Source organism: Brachycentrus maculatus, unplaced genomic scaffold (genome assembly GCF_059751285.1).
Source record: "Brachycentrus maculatus isolate JH-2025_06_01 unplaced genomic scaffold, ASM5975128v1 h1tg000084l, whole genome shotgun sequence".
Classification (NCBI taxonomy): Eukaryota; Metazoa; Arthropoda; class Insecta; order Trichoptera; family Brachycentridae; genus Brachycentrus; species Brachycentrus maculatus.
The window spans coordinates 2,501-25,326 of NW_028280838.1; the positions used below are offsets into that span (position 1 = coordinate 2,501).

The 22,826-nt window shown below is 35.7% G+C and overlaps 2 protein-coding genes across 2 annotated transcripts; one reads left to right on the top strand and one right to left on the bottom strand.

Annotated features, from left to right (window-relative positions):
- Positions 1-130: 130 nt before the first annotated feature.
- On the bottom strand, positions 131-2,710 carry LOC148310930 (puff-specific protein Bx42-like). The gene is made up of 4 exons (XM_088257561.1): positions 2,667-2,710; positions 2,249-2,409; positions 843-1,006; positions 131-477 (listed from the first exon to the last, which is right to left on the bottom strand). Exons 1-4 carry the CDS (start codon positions 2,678-2,680, stop codon positions 286-288), a joined length of 531 nt encoding a protein of 176 aa, XP_088113687.1. The 5' UTR covers positions 2,681-2,710; the 3' UTR covers positions 131-285.
- Positions 2,711-4,072: 1,362 nt separating this feature from the next.
- On the top strand, positions 4,073-11,130 carry LOC148310931 (uncharacterized). The gene is made up of 4 exons (XM_088257560.1): positions 4,073-4,242; positions 4,332-4,404; positions 6,364-6,506; positions 8,167-11,130. Exons 1-4 carry the CDS (start codon positions 4,201-4,203, stop codon positions 9,310-9,312), a joined length of 1,404 nt encoding a protein of 467 aa, XP_088113686.1. The 5' UTR covers positions 4,073-4,200; the 3' UTR covers positions 9,313-11,130.
- Positions 11,131-22,826: the final 11,696 nt, after the last annotated feature.

Genomic DNA, 22,826 nt, shown 5'->3' on the forward strand with positions numbered 1-22,826 from the left:
CCTCAAAAACTTCTTTTGGACTTTCTCTACCATAAGAGAGTACTTAAGCTCGTGTGGCCCCCAAATCATCGAGCCACTCTCGAGTCTACTTCGCACCAAGGAGTTATAAAGAGTGCAAGGAGTTATAAACTGCGCAATAGTCGGTATTCCGACTCTCCGCACTTTATACGCAATAATAGAGAGTCCATCTATCGACGGTTTGCACTCTAAGGGTTAGTATTGAGAAAATTATTATTGAATAAACTGAATAGAATTATCATACCACAAAGTTAACAATGCTTTTAATTAATTGGTTATTGAACTCACGCTCTTCTCCGCACATCTGCCCGGCATGGCAGCCGACACCTTGGTGCTGGTGAGCTTCTCAAGCGCCTTCCGGGTGCGCTCCGTAGTCTCCTCAATCTCCTCATCGTCAGGCCTCTCCATGGACTGCAACTCCTCAGCCGGCAGAAGGTCCTTGGCCTTGCTGTAGATTATCTGCAAAATCAAATCGTAGGACAATAATTACATTTGTAATTTAAGTTTTACTTGGTAAAGACCACTATTTCTTAAAAATCTATTGTGACACGTATTTCGGTGAATTTTGCATAATTTTTAAACACCGTATGTGAAGTTAGTTCTAAATTTTAGAGTTGGGTCCTTGGGACGTTGAAAGTTGAAGAGGAGGTAGGAGCTGTTTCTTATTTTTATTTATTTATTCAATTTATTTTTATTTTTTGAAACCCTGGGACACTCGGACCTTGGGATCTTTGATATGGTATTTCAACAAGAATAAGGGGCGCATCTAATAGACGCATTGCGTCTACCGAAAGGTATGGTTACAATAATGACATATCTCCTACCTTGTCTTTGGCGTGGCCCTGCCTGGCTATGGCGTCGTACTTGACGCGTCCTTGGTCGTCCAGCCGCACTGCGAGGACCTTCCCGCCGCCCGAGGACTCCTTGGAGCGGAGCCCCATGCCCATGGGGTGCTGCGCCACCGGGATCTCGGGAAAGGCGCCCCCATCTGGAAGGGAGAAGAAAAAACAAACCGTGTAGAAGCCTGCAACTGTTCAAACTGATCCTTTTTCAGCATTCAAAGACAACAGCTGGAGGCGCATTGCAGAAGCCTGGGCGAGAACCTATCCAACATCGGATCCGTGATAGGAATTGTCACGAGAGGTGGTATCATACATGATAAAACTAGTGAAGGACATTGGTAACATAAACCAAGCTAGGACACAAAATGCCCAACCCTCTTCTAGTGGAACGGAAGGTCTGCTGATGACAGTCAGCAGTCCGGCTTCTCCTGAGGAGTGCAACGTGGTTTCCTCCCAGCAATGAGAAAATGCTGACAAGTTCTTGATCGGCCCACACTAGATTATCCCTCCTGCTCCCAACACAGATTCAAACAAAAATATATTTATTTAGTTAGAAGAAACAAAAATCCACATAATTATATATAAATCTTGTACACAATAAGCAAGGTAAATAATAAATACTATTCCCATTTTTAAAAAAACCCTACAACTGTTTTAAATCAAATCAAGCAAAATATGAGGGTAACAAAAAAAAATAGAAAAATAGGTAATTAAAAATAAAAGTATTATTCAGTCTTGAAAAAGAAGCGGTTAGCTTCGAACCGGTAGACATTATAATAAAATATTTACAGTGATTTTAAAACAATGTTACATTTTAATTATAAAATGGAAAATCACAAACTTATTGCTTCAAATATAAATTAAAGAAAAATGGGTATTTAGTCATACATGTCCTCTGATTACACGTAGAATTTTGACTAAATTTCAGCATCTTTATCATGATATATTTTACAGCGTTTGACCACTTTTTGAGTTTATCAATGAAAACATGACTAGTTTTGAGAACTGCAGATGTTCTCATCAACAGGTAAAAACACAAACATTAAAATTATTTTGTGTTTTCACCTATTGATGAAAATATTTGTAGTTCTCGAAACTGGTTGTGTTGAAATTAATAAACCCAAAAATGTTCTTATACAAGTGTCCTATGATTATGTTTAATTTTTATTGTGGTTTCTCAGCTGAGCCACAATTTTGTGTAAACCACGAAAAAAATTGACATGACTTCTTTAGTCTTAACATTTTTGAACTAACCCATTTTTGAACGCCTGAAGAAACCAAGAAATTCATCATCGCAACTAACAAAAACATAACCTTCACAAGATACAATGCAGCTTGCAAAAACTGGGTATTTTTGCTATGGTGGACACAGAAAAATACATAAATACCTCCAAAATCGTCTTCCGTGCGCGGGATCCATCCTTTCCTCAGCCCATAAGGAGGAATAGTCGAATGTGTAACAACTAGAGCGCTTCCAATGCGTTGACCAATTTGATTTCGTCTTTCATCGTCTCTGTCCCACACTTTCTGCGTTGGTGCCGGCAAAATACTAAAAAACAATGATAAAACTTACTAATGCACATAAAAAACATACGAATTGACTTTATATTTTGTAATAAATAACAAATAATCATGTTGCTTGTAGATTTGACAGATTAAAGTTTACAACCAAAGGAAGCGAAATCTAGTTGTGAGTGACGTATAAAAGTTGCAGCACGTATAATTATGGATGTTAAGGCATTGAAAAATTATTATAATATAATATATTTTATTAGTTAAAGGAAATTTAGATAAATTCTTCATTACCTTGACAACGACATGACTTCCACCAGTTTCTTATGTCGTCGTTTATCTATGAGCTTTGTAATAAGTGTTTACAACCCAAAAAAATACAATGAAAATTCCATGGATATCATTGGAAAAATTGTAACGTAGGTACCTTCATGTTACGAGTACAGAAAAATTAAAATTGAAAAAAAATGGATATATACCTTTTAAAACTCTCTTCAAAGATTTATGTTTTACCGTTTTTTTTTAATTGAAATAATCACATGTTTTTAGATCCCAACAATAGATTGATATTATTTTAATGATACAAACCATTTAATATTATTTTATCACATTTTACAAAGTATAATATACTATGTTCGACTGGTAATAGAAGCAAAGCAAGACCGAGAAAAACTTGGCTTGATCGAGCATTTCAAATACTCGAGAGTGGTCAGGTCAAGAGTTAGCATAATCGAAGAGTACGTATGAAAAAACGCATAAATGTGTAAGAAAGAACAATTGTTTGCGAAGCAGGTTAGTGTGGCGTTCTATTCTCCTCTGCCTTCTCCTGCGGGAAGAGGCATGATGGTTAATTAGTAAGTTTAAGAAGATCACGAACCAAGTAAGTAATTTAGTTTTATAAACTTCATTCAAACCCTTATCCGCACCCCAATGGTGCATAGGGTACTGCATCATATAAACACAATGTTATCTTGATCGTTAATACACGAAGGAAAGGTGATCAGCCCTCCGCTTCAGGTACCAGTCTAGGGTAATATTGAATAAATATTAGGGTGAAAAAATCACATTATTTATCAGACCCTCTCTGGGAATCGAACCCGGGACCTCCAGAACGGTAGCTGAGTGCGCTGACCATTACACTACGGAGGCGGGCATAAACTTACTTGTGTTGATCTCTTATGATTTTCTTTATTGTAATAAATGCTGAAATAAATTATTGATAAGGCTATTAGACATGTTGTTTTCGAATTGTGTCGATCATTAAAATGCATGTTTCTTATTGAATGACGTATATTTTTATATAAGTGTTCTTAAACATTTATTTCAAAACTGCAAAATGTATGAGTATGCGTATTCATAATTTGTACACATGTATAGATTAAAAAAACCTAATTTTATTAAAAAACAACTGAGGGAGTACATATAAATAAATAAAAAATAATTAAAATACACAAACAATTTCATTTTGAGTAATATCAATTAGATCTTAAAATTTACCAAAAACATTAAAAAATTAAGAATATTTAGATTAACGTACGTATTTGGCGTAATTAAAGTGTAAGTTGTTCCCCCTCTGAAATAACAAAAATCTTTTATATCTAATAACAAAATGCCCCGTTTTCTTAGTTATACAGGTACCTTAATAAATTAACTCTCACTGGCCACATAATACATGTGGTATTTTTACAGTTGTCAGATTCATATAAAAATGAAGTGGGTCGAGAAAATCCTCTCGATAACCTCAAAATTTTGCGCAAATGTTTTCATCCGCCGTCAGTGGTGCAAATAAGACGTTTTAATTTAAGTTCCAACCTCCAGACGGTGCAAAATGCCGTCCAAAAAGAAAAAGTACAATGCGCGCTTCCCCGCGGTGAGTGAATTTACTTAATAGGGGTGCGCTTTTTCAGTTGATAAGCTTTTGCGTTCTTCTGACATGACCTAGCCTTCATTTTATTGCAGGGGCGGATCAAAAAGATAATGCAGACGGATGAGGAAGTCGGCAAAGTGGCGCAAGCTGTCCCAGTCATCATCTATATCCTTTTTATTTGATATTTTCCTCAACGGGGGCTAGTCATCTGTTTATACCGACGAGTACATATTGTCGAGTTTGTTTACAAATCGTGTGCCTATGCGAGAACGATACGCAGAAGCTTCCGAAAGTTCGTAGAAGTGATCTCTATAGAGTGTTGGAGAGAATCAATTAATATTTTTCTATGAGTGGCACTATTCATTACCGTATTGTGCGCAAATTAATAACGGAATGTTCTATAGTTTTTTTTCAGCAGTTTGTATAAATCTATGTGGAATATAAAACTGATACATTGGATGAAGAATCATAGAGCTTACATATCGCTCACTCCTTTCAAGAACGTCATAAATCAAAAAACTTGATTTTTCAGGAGAACGTTTTTAAAGTTTTAAAACATAATACAATGTTTAAAAATAAAAATCAAGCCACTTATTGAACTTTTTACTACGCAAAAGATCTTTTTTGGTAAAACCTGAAGGTTTTTTCTCCATTTGAAAAACATTTAGGATATTCAAAAAAATAATTAAACAATACATTTTCTTTAAAATGCAAAAACAACACTTTCTGCCATGTAGCGGGTAAATATTAAGTTAAAAATATGCCTCTTTTTCTGTGATATAGTACATTTTCTGGGCATTCCGAAAATATGCTCAACTCGAAATTGACGATAATTGACGATTTTTGATTTATGACGTTCTTGAAAGGAGTGAGCGATATGTTTTTAAGCGGTATTAATGATTCTCAAAATTAAAATGAAAAATAATTTACAAAATTTTCAATTATACAAAATTGCTGTACATTGTAATGCACCCGCGAAGTGATCTCACAAAAAAATATTAATTATTCTTCATTCTTCAAACCCTTGTCCGCACCTGATGGTGCATAGGGCACTGCATCATATAATTTTTTTGGTTTGTTCTTTTGAATATTTTTACAAATATATTTTGTATTGAATGTAATATCGCTCACTCCTTTCAACAATGTCATATATCAATATTCTCCATTTTTCGGGAGATCGTTTTTGAAGTTTAATAATATAATGAAATGTATTAAAAATAAATATCAAGCCACTTATTGAACTTTTTACTGTGCAACAGATCTTTTTAGGTAAAACCTGAAGGTTTTTTTTCCATTAGAAAAATAAATAGTATATTTAAAAAAAATAATTAAACAATACCTTTTCTTCAAAATGCAAAAACAACACTTTCTGCCCTGTAGCAAGTAAATATTAAGTTAAAAATATGCCGCTTTTGCTGGGATATAATACATTTTCTGGGCATTCGTAATAATCGTCGGGTATGTATGAGGAGATGCATGAATGTAGAAGAGGCGAAGAATGTTTGCAAAGACAGAGTGGTGTGGCGTTCGATTATCTATGCCTACCCCTGCGGAGAAGCGGCGTGATGGTTAGTTAGTTAGTTAATAGTAAATACATGTAATGTATACAACAGAATGAGGGTTCATCTTTATCGGGTGGCGTAAAAGTAGTCCCATCAGTTCAAAAAAAAAATGCTTTCTAGCCCAAAAATCACATCAGAAACAAATTCTTTATTTTATTTTTTAATTGATTATATTTTTTCATAAAAGTGTCCATCAACAGGTCAACAATAAAGCCAAATGTCTGTGAAATATATTCATTATGTTATGTGTTTTTTTTATTTTATTTTTTTTATTTTATTAGAAGGAAAAAACAACAGTTTCAATACATGAAAAACCAGAATACAAAAAATAATCATGAATACCGATAACAGTTTTTCACATTTATACATAGCAAAAGTAAGAGAGAAAAAATCTATATATAACAAGAGATATGAGATAAGGACGGGATAAAGAGAAAAGGAGATGACAGTGATAGGAAAAGAAGAAATGGAGAGGACCGGGAATAGAATTACCCTTTTCAGTTTATAAAATTTCGAATAAGTTGTTGTTGGTAATCTGTATAACCCCTTAACTCTGCCACACCCCGGACCCTGGAGCTGTTTGTGGAGTCGCTGCTCACCAAGTCGCTGCAGGTGACGCAGAGCCGGAACGCCAAGACCCTGAGCCCATCACACCTCAAACAGTGCATCCTTGCCGAGTCGCGTTTCGACTTCCTCAGGGACATGGTAAGTGTTTCATTCAAAATTATACATTTAAAAAAAAATATAGATTGGCGTTGCATATAGAATTTAATGCTTTTGCCAATTTCTTCTCCCAGGCTACATCCCAGCTTATCGTCTTTGTAGACTGCTGGGGTCAGCTCTCCTCGTCCTCATCTTTCTGCAGCATCCATGAATTCTTTCGTCTTCTTCCAGATGTCTTTCGAGGAAGATCCACGGTGATTGCCTGGTTCACAATATGTTTAAATCTAGTTTTTGTATTTCTTGAATGTTTTTTGCAGATACTTTGTGGCACATTTTATAAAACTAAGATTTAGGATTTTTTGTATGTGGAAGCTTTTGGTTAGAAAATGTAATCGAGTATTTTAATGTTTTTAATGTTTTAGAATTTAATAAACCCTGATAATGACAAGGTTCTTGTCAAAACCGGTAGGTTAAAAAGAGTACTAATAATAAAAAAAGTGGTTAAAACAAAGGTGTTTAATTTTATACTAGTTTTTGTAGACTGTTGCGGTCAGCTCTCCTTGTCCTCAGGCTGTAGGTCCTTCTGTCCTGGACAACGTCACCTAGGCCATAACTTTGAATCATGTTATCTTTCTGCAGCACCCATAAATTCCTTGGTTTTCCTCTAGATAACTTTCAAGGAAGATCCATTTCGATTGCCTGGTTAACTACATGTTCGCTTTTGCCAATGTCAAGTTGAATAATATTATTTAACTGTTTAATTTATTCCACAAAAACTTTATGTTAGACATTAACTACCTTAGTTTGTTTCGATTTGAAATTTTGATTAAACTATTTAACTATTTAAACGGATCTAAGTACCTTCTTCTTTTAAAAGTATAACTCATATAATACATATTTGCTAACTTTCTTCTTTTTCTGTTGAAATCAAATATCTGTAGTTTATATTAGCACTTTTAATCTAATTCTATGTCTGATAATATCTATTGTGTTCTTGCCAGTGCCCTTTATTATAGCTTAAAATAAAATGTATACCCACACACAGGTCTTGCCTTTGTGGGATCTTTTTTTTGTATCAATATTATATATATTTTTTGTACTTGTAATTATAATATATTGTGAAATGCAAAAGAATTAAAAAAAAAAAACCTTAACCTTTTCACCTGGGAGTTCATTTTTTAATTACGCAACATACTACGGGCGCACACTCTTTCACTAGGACATGTCAATACTTCACGCCCGGTGGACGCGATTTCATATATTTTATTTATGCTTAAAATAAGAAAAGACAATGAAATAAGTACTTTTTTGTTTATTTATATATAAATCACAAAGGAAAACACAAAATTACAAGCAAATAGAAAAAAAATTATGTCAAAACATGTATGAATTATTAATTATCTTTGATGTTCGAAAACATATGTAGGTCCCGCCCGTTCCAGGGCGGAACATATATTTGCAGGACGTATTCATATGTCATACCCGCTCCCCATATTGTTTACGTTTGACGTATTTATACGTCCCGCCCGGTTAACGCGTCAATCTATCATGCGTGAGTTTCTTTGAATAAATATTTCGATTTTTGTATCAGTTTGCGATTAAGCGTCGCATTACATACGTCTACCCCCCACAAAACAAACACAGACTTAGACTCAATGAGAAAAATAAAAATAACTGTACAATTATCTTTTTTTCTCTGCAGGTCAAAAGTATACCCGATGTGTCCCAGGCTGAAGAAAAGGAAGCGGCTCAGCATAAAAGTGCTGATAGTTCTCCGAATGCCTCACGCTTCACGGAAGTCAGGCCGCGGCAGCCTCGACCGGCCACCTCGGGTCACCTCAACGGGCAGTCCAGCGACTCCGGGAGCGACTACGAGCCCTCCAGCAAGCGCAAGCTGCCTCACGGCAACGGGAAGAGCCTCCGGAAGTACCCCGGAAGGCCGGAGGCAGAGCCCCCCAAGCCGGAGGCTGCGCAGACACACACACAAGTCATACAGAGTACCTCGGCTCCCGTCGCTACGGCCAGCTACCAACCCAGACCTAATAGACAACCTAATTTCTACCAAGAGACGCTGAGAGAAGACGAAGATACGGATAAAAAAGAACCGGCATTCAGCTCTGTCATCCAGCCTAATCCGGAGTATTCTCGTTCTGCGGGGTTTTACACTCAGTCCGAAACTGTGGTCACGCGACCCACTTATCCTAATCCGGCGTTTAAAGACAGCTTCGGCAGCTATTCCGAGACAAAAATACCGGAGTCCACTGCGCCTAAACTGCACATCGATTTATCGAAAGGTTTTCATGACGGCAACAGCTCGAAGACGCCGACGACTCCCATGTTTCACTTGGATCTGTCGGCAGTTCCTTTGACGCCTCAATCGGACCGAAACAACCCCCCGTTCACTCCCACTTTGATCCGACAGCCCCACACGCCCGTGTTCAAAGACAGCGGGAATTTCAGGAGCGTGCTTCATAAGTCAGAGAGTTTGAACCGGTATAAATCACCCAGAAAGGTCCCGCCGGCTTTGCAGACGCTCAAACGCACGACGTCGCTGTACGACAACTCTCCCAATCCGGACGAAGTCGAAGACCTGAGTATTCCGAAGATCAAAATCGACGTTACCACCGATGGACAGGTGCCCAAGATTCATTTGGATTTGTCGAATTTCAAGTTTGACGCGGAGTGCTCCAACGCTTCGGCGCTGGCGACCAGGAGAAGAAAGGGCTCGGTGTCCAATGAGCCGCCTCCCCTGCTGCCCATCAAGATGCCGCCGGCCAGCTCTACTGCCAGCTCCCTGCGCAAGAACCCTTCCACGGAGATGCAGCTGGACGAGGATTACGACACTTGAAGTGACACGCAGTTTTCGGAAGACACTTTCTATTTCTTGGTCCATTTAACACATTCACTGCGTTTACATCGCGTCATACATCGCGAGATGCTGACAAATAAGCATTTATTTATAGATTCGGCGTTTAATTTGTAGAACTCCATTTTAATATATCGCTCACTCCTTTCAAGAACGTCATAAATCAAAAATCGTCAAATTTCAGCTGTGCATGTTTTCGGAATACCCAGAAAATGTACTATATCCCAGCAAAAGAGTTATATTTTTAACTTCATATTTACCCGCTACAGGGCAGAAAGTGTTGTTTTTGCATTTTGAAGAAAAGGTATTGTTTAATTATTTTTTTAAACATACTAAATATTTTTCAAATGGAGAAAAAAACTTCAGGTTTTACCTAAAAAGATCTGTTGCACAGTAAAAAGTTCAGTAAGTGGCTTGATAATTATTTTTAATACATTTTATTATATTTTTAAACTTTAAACGCGTTCTCCTGAAAAATCAAGTTTTTTGATTTATGACATTCTTGAAAGGAGTGAGCGAAATGTATTAAATGTTAAATCAAACACTCATTTCCTTTAGTCAAGTTGTATTTTATTATTAAAAAAACCCATAAAAATGAATTTTGTGACAATTGTTTTGCCTAGCTATGGCATTTTGAAACGAATGTCATTGTCAATTGATTTTTGTGTTTTTTTCTTTAATAAAGTTTTTTTTCAACAAAGAATATTCTGACCTATTTTAAAATATCAGTAAAATATTAATATAAATAGGTTTTAAGTGAAACCAATCCAGCGTTTGTGAACGATATTTGTACACAACGACTGTATAGTTTTTTTTTCCATTTTTATTTTATTTGAACAGTGACCGGGTTTTGACACTATCGACATCATCAGTCCGGTAATATCGGTTACATTAAAACCCGATCACTGGTCAAATAAAATAAAAAAGTAAAAAAAATTGCAACACTCTCCTTATCATTCATCATTCATTATGTGTTATGCCACTTAAAAAAGTGAACGATGAATGATAAGGAGAGTGTTATATTACCATACCACAAAGTTAACAATGGTTTCAATGTACAAAATAAACTAAATAGTTGTTGTTTTACTATGTAAAATGCAGTGCCACCAAGAAACGTCAGTTTAAAACTAAAATATAGCAACTAATTTTTGTACGCATGTGTTATGTTGTATTAACTGGTTCCGAAATAGAATTTCGTCACACCGAAAATTTAATTTAATAAGCATTTATTTTTGATTGGTAGGTCTTAAGACGTGTAAGTGTAGAAATAGGTGTGTAGACTGTCGGTGTATTTATTGTTGTGAATATTGTAGCTGTCGATCCAAGTGGCCATTCAAACCTAAGACGTTAAGTTAAGTTAAGTGAAGTGATGCGAAGCGTGTACTCTCAAAACCCGTCAAATCCACTCACCCGTTTAGTAAACGATTTGTGTAAATGGCTTATTGATATTTGCCGCAGGTGTAGTTGTCCGAGTTTGAAAGTATACGCTTCGAAATTGTACATACATACTGAAACACATATGTCCATCAATCACAATTTGATATAGTATATTTTTTTTCAATATATATCCATTATAGGTGTATCAACAGAGACGAGGATCTATTTTTTTATGAAAGAAAATTTGGAATTCAGCATTTTTGGCATCGGCTGGCTTAAGTGATCACTGTGCTGTGTCATGTTTACCATTCTATCCATAATTCAATGTTCAAATTTTGTATATATTCTTTGTCTCTGTTGAGATGCCAGTAATATACATCTTGATCATCCTCAGGGATCAAATCTGGCAATAAAAATAAAAAATGTTTTTTTGTTATTGATATATCAATATATATAGATGAAGCCTGTTGAGATTGAAATATTATATGCAAGTCTGGGCATTTACAGAGCTTACGACCTGTCAATGCCTGGTTTGAGTGATTGTTTAATGCGCCGTGTAACATTCACCAACCTTATCCGTGAGTTTTAACCACATTGCTCAAATTTCGTAGAGTTGCACATATACCTAAATTAAAAATATGCCAATAGACTTCTTCATCTATGTTGAGGTGTCGATTAAAAATCTTGATATGAATAACTCCCATAGCGGCATTTTTGGACAGTAATTTGGACACCAATATATTGTTATCATACAACGAATTTGTATCTCCCTTCTACTATGTCCTTCTACTATGTAATACTTTTATTGAACTTGTAATTTTTTTAGATATTTTTTTTATTTTTGGTTTTATTTAATCGGCTGAAAGCAACCGATAAAATATTGAGTGCCCGGCATGACAGTAATGTAGTAAAATATTCAAGATTATTTAAAAAAAAATAAACACATCGCTCACTCCTTTCAAGAACGTCATAAATAAAAAATTGTCAATTTTCAGTTGTGCATGTTTTTGGAATACCCAGAAAATGTACTATATCCCAGCAAAAGAGGCATATTTTTAACTCAATATTTACCCGCTACAGGGCAGAAAGTGTTGTTTTTGCATTTTGAAGAAAAGGTATTGTTTAATTATTTAAAAAAAATATTTTTAATATTTTTCAAATAGAGAATAAACCTTCAGGTTTTACCTAAAAAGATCTGATGCACAGTAAAAAGTTCAATAAGTGGCTTGATATTTATTTTTAATACATTGTATTTTATATTTAAACTTTAAAAACGTTCTCCTGAAAAATCAAGTTTTTTGATTTATGACGTTCTTGAAAGGAGTGAGCGACATCTGTTTAATTTTTAAACAGATGTGTTTAATTTTTTAAAAATAAACATACAGTAAACCCCCCTATAACATAGGAGATCGGTACCGCGTTATCGGAGGAAGCGTTATAAGGGGTTAATATTTTATTTATTCTATTGGCGTTTAATTTGCAGAACTCCATTTTAATTTTTGTATTAGTTGTTAAATCAAACACAGATTTTTTGAGTCTACTAACCTTTCAACAAACACAAACATTCTTTTGGAAATGCCATAACTAGGCGAAACAATTGTCACAATATAAATTTATATGTTTTTTTTTTTTAACAGTAGACTCAAAAAATCGGTGTTTGATTTGACAAATGATACATAAAGTTAATATTTTAAATTGTATTTTTACATTTTCTTCTTCTTCTAACCCTTATCCGCACCCCAATGGTGCATAGGGCACTGCATCGTAGAGAAGCAGTGTTATCTTGGATCGTTAAATACACGAAGGAAAGGTGATCAGCCTTCCGCTTCAGGTACCAGTCCAAGGTCATATTAAATAAATATTAGAGTGAAAAATCACTAATATTTATTTTGACCCTCTTGGGAATCGAACCCGGGACATCCAGCATGGTAGCCTAGCGCGCTAACCACTACACTATGGAGGCGGACGAAATTTTACATTTTAATTAGCGGAAATGACGGAAATGAGTCATTATTCAATTAAAATACAATTTTAAAACATTTTCCCTGTATAAATTTCTCTCTGATAATGCAGTACTTATCTCAACGTTATAGGAAGTTGCTGTAGTTTGCTGTATATTGTATCTTCTTCTTCTTTCCATGTTCGCTCCCTAGGTGGAGCGTATGGCCAACACGAGTCGTCTCCAAGTCACTCTGTCACGCGCCATCTCTTTGGCTTCCTCCCAGGTCAGTCCGGCGTCTCGAAGTTCCGCTGAGTATAGTCGGTGAATGGTCGTCAGCGGGCTTCCGGGGCGCCGGAATCCTCGGGGTTGGAAGAAGAACTTAACTTAACTTTATTGAACTTAACTTTATTGTATACATATTAGAAATTTCCTATGCAGTGGAACCTCGATATAAGGAATTAGGGGGTTTCGAAAGTATTTGGTGTATCGGATGATTTGTTATATCGATGTTTTGATGGCTAAAAATTCGTTATATTGATGTTCACTCTCTCATTTTTGTATCTTTATATAAAAGCATCAAATTTTTACTGGCAAGAATGTGTCAAGGTCATGTAAATTCAGCTCGTTCTCGGAGTTTTCACTATTCAATCGCGTCATCTGATTGTTAACCTTTTCCACTCTGACCATTTTTTCTCATAACTGATCAGCTACTCTGATCAAAAACGACGTTTTTCTACCATTAAAATAAATATTTTGGTCCCTAATTTTGGGACCAAAATACTCTGTCTGGCAATTCGTATGACCATGTTAATTAAGATTAACTGTACAACATTTTGAGTGTGTCCAAATACTTGTTCACAAAATCTGGATTATCTCCAATTACAGGAGTTATTTTCATATTATTTTTTGACATCTCATCAAAGATGAAAAAGAATATGGAAGTCTGGGCATTTACGGGGCTTACGACCGTCATAGGCTGGTTTGAGTGATCACTTTACACACGTGTAACATTCACCAATTCTACCCATTATTGACAACCACACTACTCAAATTCTTGGAAGTTCTATATATATGAACCAATTTAGAAACCTTGTTCATGAATCACTAAAAAAAAAAAAAAAAGCTTCTTTACATCTCACCAATAGATGTCTCTAGTGAAGTTCTAGTGATTCATGAACAAGGTTTCTAAATTGGTTCATATATATAGAACTTCCAAGAATTTGAGTAGTGTGGTTGTCAATAATGGGTAGAATTGGTGAATGTTACACGTGTGTAAAGTGATCACTCAAACCAGCCTATGACGGTCGTAAGCCCCGTAAATGCCCAGACTTCCATATTCTTTTTCATCTTTGATGAGATGTCAAAAAATAACAAGATTAACTGTATTTATCTGAAATATTTGTTGGTAGAATATACTTGCGTGATAGAGAAATCAGTGTTATACCTGCGCTGGGCCAGACATTGTGGCCCACGGAGCTGCCTACTAGAATCATACGGGCCAGAATGTCTGGCCTACAGAGTGGTAAGAGTTAAACATTCTAATTTCATCACTTCTTTGAGTATAACAATCGCTTTCATCATTACTATTGGACAAATCCGATATTGTTATAGGTGAAAACAATAGGTTCTTATAAAAAATGTGATTAATTTTTTTTTACTAAAATTACTGATATCCGGAATGTGAGTAAGACGGAAGATATCGTGAGGTGGGGACGACAACGAAAGCGATTCTGGAATGAGCATGTAAATAGTTTGTCAGAAAACAGACTTCAACGTATCGCCCTTCAAGGAAACCCTGAAGGACGTAGACCCTCAGGCAGACCTCCAAGAAGGTGGAGAGATAGCTGGCAGTCAGCATCCCAAGAGCGACTGACAGATTCGGAGGATCTATAAAAAGAAGAAGACAAAAATGTATTAAATTAGTTTATATGTGAATATTATTGACGAATCGCAACTTTAGAAATGCGCAAACTGCAACACAAGCTCTTAGCTTGACACCCGAAATGCACTAACATCATCGTCAGTATATCGAAAATTGCGCTTTTGGCAAATTATACCAGAGTCGATATATCGATTTTGATCACTCTAACAGTCAAACTTTTTTTTAACCATGATTTCTTGTCAAATTATCACAGGCATTATGTTAAATTTGGTATGTATGTATATCTACTTGATATGTTGTAAAAATAAGTTATAATTTAATTTAAAAAAGTTGTATATATGTGCAAGACAACTTTTTATTATTATTTGTTATTTGATTTATTATTTTAGTTATTTTCAGTTGAGTTTTACTCAGTGACGTCCGTGATTGTTCAAACAGCCAAACTAAAGGGAAAAGTTTACCAAACAATTGTCAGACCCGCACTCCTCCATGGCTTTGAGTGCTGGATGATGTATAGCACCTACTATAGGCAACTAGGAACTGCTGAAATGCGAATGCTTAGATGGTCAGCTGGAGTGTCCCTTAGAGACAAAATAAAGAGTTCACACATTCGTGGAAGCCTGGCTGTAACAGGCATCAATAGTAAGGTAGAGGAAAAGCAATTGAGATGGTATGAGCACATATAGAACCTGATCATATTGTGAACCTGGCAATCGCCGTAGATCTTCCTGGAATAACATCTAGAGGAAGACCAAAGAATTCAAAGATGATGAAGAAAGAAAACATGATTCCAAGGCTTGGCCTAGGTGACGTTGTCCATGATAGAAGGACCTACCTGAGGACGAGAACCCCAACAGTCTACAAAGACGACCCAGGAAGAAGAAGGTGAATGGTCAAATTATCATTATTATTATCCCTTCCAGCTATGTATACAGTTGATCCGGAATAAAAACAGCCTCTGGGCGATTGTCCATTGCACGGGATTTCACCGTCCGGCAGTCCGGTTTTGAAAAATGAAAACAACTACGACAGTTTAGCGTGATCGAATTTACGCGCAACGTGTTCACGCACCGATCGAGAGCTCCGATCCGAAGAAAGATGGACAAAAGCACAAGCCAATCGTCGTTTTAAAACGCTAACTGACGTGCCGGACGCTAAAATTACACAGAATTCCGCGTAGTGGACAAGCGCCTTATGGGACAGGAATATTTTTCTCTTATAAAGAGATCTCTCTTATATCCACATAGGGATGAAAATCTCAAAGAGATTTCTCGTATACCTGGGTTCAACTGTATATGATTTACAACAATATAATTTAAAAACATTGTGTTTTGACCACAAAGTGCTGTTTTTAATACAATGGAAAACGATTAAAATTAAATTACATTAAAAATGTTTATTCAGTAATAGGTTTATAATCTGTTTCATCACAAGAGTAGAAATATTGTAGATTTAAACATTCGCATTGTACACTGTTTTTTATACCTTCATTCATTTTTGAGTGATTTTTAATGCAATAATTGTCGTCGTATTATTGGAGGGGTACGGGCGAGATAGTATTGATTCTCATTTTCTTTATAATTAAAATGTAACTTTGTTTTGATATCACTATGAATATTTTATTATAACTTAATTATAATGTCTACCGGTTTCGAAGCTAACCGCTTCTTTATCAAGACTGATTATTTAGACTGAGTATTAAAACGGAACATCTCTGGATGTCCAAAACGGAACATCTCTGGATAGCCACACCTAAACGACAGAATTTGATTGATAACACGACACCACTCAATCCAAAGAGTACAACTACACCGGCCGTCAAACTGCTCGGCGTGTTCTTAGATTCTGATCTCTCCCTTGAGACTCAAATTAGCAAAACAACAAGTACATGTTTTTATCAGCTAAGGCAAATTAAAAGCATTCGCAAGAATCTGCCAGTTGATGCTGCCCGTCAATTATTAAATGCGTTTGTAATATCTAGAGTCGATTATTGTAACGGTATATACACTGGTCTACCAAACAATAAAATGACTCGACTGCAATCAGTGTTAAACGCAGCAGCGAGACTAATTTTTGGAATTTCTAAATTCAGTCACATTACCCCACTACTTCACAAACTCCACTGTTTACGCTTTCCCGAAAGGGTTGAGTATAAACTCTGCCTACTCATGTATAAATCAATACACAATAAGGCTCCAGAGTATCTTAAGGAGCTGTGTATTCCAGATGAATTGGTTGATAGACGTCTCACGCTTCGATCGGCTACAACATCTGCAATGGGCAAAGTGATCTTACCAGCTCGCAACCAATGCACTAAATTTGGCAAGTGTGCCTTTGCTGTTGCAGGACTGACGGCGTGGAATGCTCTTCCACCAGTGGTTAGAAATAGTGAGAGTGAGATGATCTTTAGAAAAAGACTAAAAACACATTTGTTTGCTAAATCATTTCCACCATAATATTTTCCCCAATTCATTCACAGTGAAGCGCCCTTGAGGTATTTTTTTACAAAAATGGCGCTATTTAAGTTATCCAAATTTATTATTATTATTATTATTATTATTATTATTAATCAGTCTTGATAAAGAAGCGGTTAGCTTCGAAACCGGTAGACATTACAATTAAGTTATAATAAAATATTTATAGTGATTTTAAAACAAAGTTACATTTTAATTATAACAATTATTGTCGTTGTATTATTGGAGGGGCAAGATAGTGTTGATACTCATTTTCTTAGTTGGGAGATGAATCTACTTTGACTCTGTGATTGGTATACGGTCTGTGTCGCCTTGGAAAGTGCTCACCGTGGTTCGGCACACAGTCTATGTTGCCTTGGAAAGTGCTCACTGTGGTTTGGCATACAGTTAATGCCGCTTTGGACAGTGCTCACTGTGGTTTGGCATACATTTAATGCCCCCTTGGATATTGCTTACCGCGGCTTGGCATACAGTCTACGCTACCTTGGATAGTGCTTACCTTGGTTTGGCATAAAGTCCATGCCGCCTCGGATAGTATCTACCGTGAATTGGCACACAGTCTGTGCCCCTTGTTGGCTTAAACCGTATATGACACTATATCCGAGTTTCACTAGCAAAATTTAAAATTTACTCTAAGTTTTTATATGATTCAACGAATAGTCATGCTGTAATTTCAGATAGATAGGTTTGTGCAACTGAAATTTGCTATTTGTTGTTAAACGTACCTACATTACTCGTTGTTATTGTATCACAGTTACATTTGGCTTTGTAAATTTATCAAAATGTGCGTTTAACATATCTTTGTGTTGCAATATTTTAAAAAGGGTAGCATTAGCTTTTCATACGACCAATATATTTATCACATCATGTAGACATCAAACGGATTGATTGATTGAGCTAAATTTTCTCTTTATTTTCTTTTAACCCTTGTCCGCACCCAATGGGGCACTGCATGGTAGCAATGCAGTATTGTCTTGATCGTTAATTGCATGAAGGCAAGATAATCATCAGCCCTGCCCTTCTTGTACCAGTCCAGGGTGATATGAAATAAATATGAGATACTATTTTTTTGTTGTTGACTTCCCTGGGAATCGAACCTGACAACTTCAGCATGGTAGCCAAACGGGCTGACCACTAAACTATAGAGGTGGACAAAATTTCCTCACCATATATAAATAAAAATGTAAATTTTAAACACATTTCATTAGAATACGCGCCTATTTTTATATACTAGTTTTTTTACCTGTCACAGGTAAAAAACAAGCTTTTTATCGCAATGGCAGCGCCATCTGTTGAACGTAACAGCAACACACGTAGCATAGTGGGTAGCGTGCTTCTTGACAGCTGCCGTCACTTAGCATTTGCGATGTTTTGGCCCGCATGGTCGTTTAATAGATTTTTAATATTTTCATTGGTTTGTGAGCATTGTGAAATTAGACATATTAGAAATGTGTGCTTTCTATTCTTTTATTTTCCACTAAGCCCTACTGGGCCACAGCAAAGCGTGGCCATGTACAGCCAGTGATTGAATATATCCTTTTATAATTGACACCAATGCTTGATTCTTTTCAAATACAGTGGAACCTCTCATAACGAGTTATTTTTTTTAAATTACCTAACGTCCAAGTGACTCTGAAATCTAGCTACGGCTTATGCAACACCGCGTATCATGACCCTACTCAGGCTTCAACTTTTTAAGTTTCATAGCCTATGTCTACTCGTGAGTGGATTTACTCTTATTAAGTTACTATGATTTCATGTAATTCATGAGTGAAAATTTTAGGCAAAAACACTCGCAAGCGGTTAGCTTCGAAACCGGTAGACATTCTAATTAACTTATAATAAAATATCTATCGTGATTTTAAAACAAAGTTACATTTTAATTATAAAATGGAAAATCCCTAATTTAGTACTTCAAATATAAATTATATGAATCATTTCATATTGAATTCATTATCTTAAACCAACCAAAAAGCAAACAATAGAAAAGTTTGAATCTCATCAACAAAAATTCTAGGCAAAAGCACTCGCTTTCTCTCATTACATAATAATTCGTACTAGAATCTTACTCATTAAGCGAAACACAAGCTAATGCACTGATGCAAAAGTGCAATGTCGTAAAAAGGGACGTGTTCTTTCTCCGTAACTCGTTATGTGAAATATTGCTCATTAACCAGATCCACGCGGCTCGCATAACCGTATGTGTTTTAACAAGACATGCCCCATACGCGGCTGACATAAGCGTTTGTGTTTTCACTTTGCTCCAAGTTTCGAACCTCAGTTCAACTTGGAGGGATTTCTTCATGGTGTGGAACTTTGGATAAAATAATACGTCAATCCTCGGCCTTATGACATCTGTTGAAATATCTGACTAATAATTTTTAACATCACAAGGATAAATAAAACAACAGATCCCTGATTTTTCTTGCGGTCGGTAATTAGTCCGCGCCATAATCATGCCCTATATCTGTCTCACTCTCGACGCTACGCATCCCCAGTGGGTAAGAGTGACACACGATGCGTGCTTTGATTTATTTATGTTACGATCTAATTTGTTTATATTACGATATATTTCAACAATAATGTGACACACAAGTATTATAGAGTACCAAAGAGGCACAATGAATCCCATTGACGGTTTTGGTTTAGGAAAATAAATCGTTTCATAACTAAATACATGATAAAAGTAATCATTTAAAAAACGGCGAAATACCGCCGCGCACGGGCATCTCTTAGGAACAAAGTTAACGCGTTTAAAAGGTTAAGGGAGCAACTTTTCACTCACTTTGTGAATTACTCATTATAAGAGGTGCTCGTTGTGAGAGGTTCCACTGTAATTGTATATTAGATGTGATGTGATTAGGACACTCATGTCATAGACTGAGATATTTTTGTAAAAAATTTATAGAGTAGCCTTTGCTTGAATGTAATGTAGGCGTAATAAAATTGAAAAACTAAATTCTAAAATATAATTACATAAAATAAGAAACTACAACACCAATGAGACAATTTATAAATCTTTTTTTTTTTTTTTTTATAAATAAAATGTATTGAAAAATTATTTTATTGAAATCTCAACACATATAAAGAGGTTTTCGAGATGGAAGTGATTTCTTATTCTTTTTTTAAATCCTTATCTGCACTTGGGGTGTGATGTGGTGTGGTGCATAGGGCACTGTGTCAGATCATCGCAATTTGAAATTGATTTACAATTTTTTCATTAATTGATTCGGAGTCACTTTGTAATAATATCTATCCATTTTTAATTTAAGTTTTACTTGGTAAATACCAAATATTTTTAAAAATGTAATGTGACACGTGTTTTAATAATGCATTCTGCATCATTTTCAAACACCGTATGTGAATCTAAGTCTAAATTTTAGCATTCTGTCCTTGGGGCGTTGAAGGAGGAAGAGAGGATAGGAGCCGTTCCTTATTTTTATTTATTCATAATAACGATTTTAAAAAAAAAATAGAAAAAATAGTACAAAAAAAAATTCCTGATTTTTTTTTTTAAATAACACTATTTGATAAGTTTCTCAGATCTTCTCACCTCGAAAAACTTCTGCATCTTTGTTGAGGACATCTTTAATAGCTTGATGACAGTACCTCGAAGGTTGAAGGCAGTGTTCCTTGTGCAAAGGTTTGGACGTACTATAATCAATATGTTACGTGTTTCAATATGTCGGAATTGCCAGGAATCGAATCTGGGACGTCACATACGAGTGTGACGGCTAAACCGCTAACCGCCACACTACGGAGACATCATAAAATTTGGATGTTAAGAACTTGTAAATCAAGAAAAGTTAGCTTTCTATTATACCAGTATCTTCATTTCGTCAGTTTCAAAATATTTATATATATATTTTTATAGAATTTAATTACCTACATTTTACGCAACTATGATCCTGATGTGCCCCATATACATAAATATATATATATATATATATATATATATATATATATATATATATATATATATATATATATATATATATCTTTTTGTTTTTATTTAAACCCTTATCCGCACCCCAATGGTGCATAGGGCACTGCGTTATATAAACGCAGTGTTATCTTGATTTTTAACAGATGAAGGGAAGGTGATCAGCCCTCCGCTTCAGGTACCAGTCCAGGGTAGTATTGAATAAATATTACAGTGAAAAAATTACTTATATTTATTTTACCCCCCTTGGGAATCGAACCCGGGACCTCCAGAACGGTAGCCGAGCGTGCTGACCATTACACTACGGAGGCGGACAGAACTCTAAAATTACATACATACATATTTAAATATTTTTTTAAACTACCACTATACTTGTATTATGGAGCACATAACTTTGGTCCATTAGATAATTTCTGAGGATTAGGACCATAGTTAGAGCTTCGAACTATAGTTGTGGCTTTAGACCACAGTTGAAGCTTCGGGCCAGAGTTGGGCTTGGACCATAGTTGTGGCTTTGGACCACAGTTGAGGCTTGGGACCACAGTTTGGGCTTTAAACCATAGTTGGAGCTATGTACCATACTCGGGGCTTTGATTCTTAGTTGTGATCACATTACAAATTGTGTAACATTCACCATATCGCCCACAATTGTCAAACATATTCAAATTTCTAACCAACTATGGTTCAATTTGCTTTGAACCGTGATTGGGGATTCGGGCCATAGTTAAGGTCTTGGACCATAGTTGCGTGAAATTACGGTACACTATTTGATTACCAACATGTTTTAGTATTTTAATTGTATTTAATTAAGTGTGTGTAATTTTAATTTGATTATTGTTATTGGTACGTGTGTTTTAAACATTTCAAAGGTCACGCATTACAAAAAAGAGAAGAAAAAAAACTGTGTACGCTTTAAACAAGTACCTTGATTTTTTTTATTGTTAAATAATTTATTCTGATTGTGAATACGTACTGTACTACCAATATACCTGAATTTATAAGTGAAAGATATTATTGTATATGTCTAAAGAGTAGTAATCTGAGCAATATATATGTTAGGGACGTTGTTTATACCATATTCTACCAATAAAATGAATGTAGACATTGGGATGTGTATTATTTATTGCCAGCAAACTGTTTATTACCTTTAACCTTTCCGGGAGTATGGACATAAATGAACATCGGTGCGAATTTTCCTCAAAGGAGTATCGACGTTAATAATAATAATAAATTTGGATAACTTATATAGCGCCATTTTCGTAAAAAAATACCTCAAGGGCGCTTCACGGTGAATGAATTGGGGAAAATATTATGGTGGAAATGATTTAGCAAACAAATGTGTTTTTAGTCTTTTTCTAAAGATCATCTCACTCTCACTATTTCTAACCATTGGTGGAAGAGCATTCCACGCCGTCGGTCCTGCAACAGCAAAGGCACGCTCGCCAAATTTAGTGCGTTGGTTGCGAGCTGGTAAGATAACTTTGCCCATTGCAGATGTTGTAGCCGATGGAAGCGTGAGACGTCTATCAACCAATTCATCTGGAATACACAGCTCCTTAAGATACTCTGGAGCCATATTGTGTATTGATTTATACATGAGTAGGCAGAGTTTATACTCAACCCTTTCGGGAAAGCGTAACCAGTGGAGTTTGCGAAGTAGTGGGGTGATGTGACTGAATTTAGAAATTCCAAAAATTAGTCTCGCTGCTGCGTTTAACACTGATTGCAGTCGAGTCATTTTATTGTTTGGTAGACCCGTGTATATACCGTTACTGTCGACGTTAATGTCAAAGTCCGTCTGTTGGTATGATGTAAGTTGTATAGCGATGACATCTGTGGATATTTGTACGTAACTTTGTCATAATTTATAAATATTTC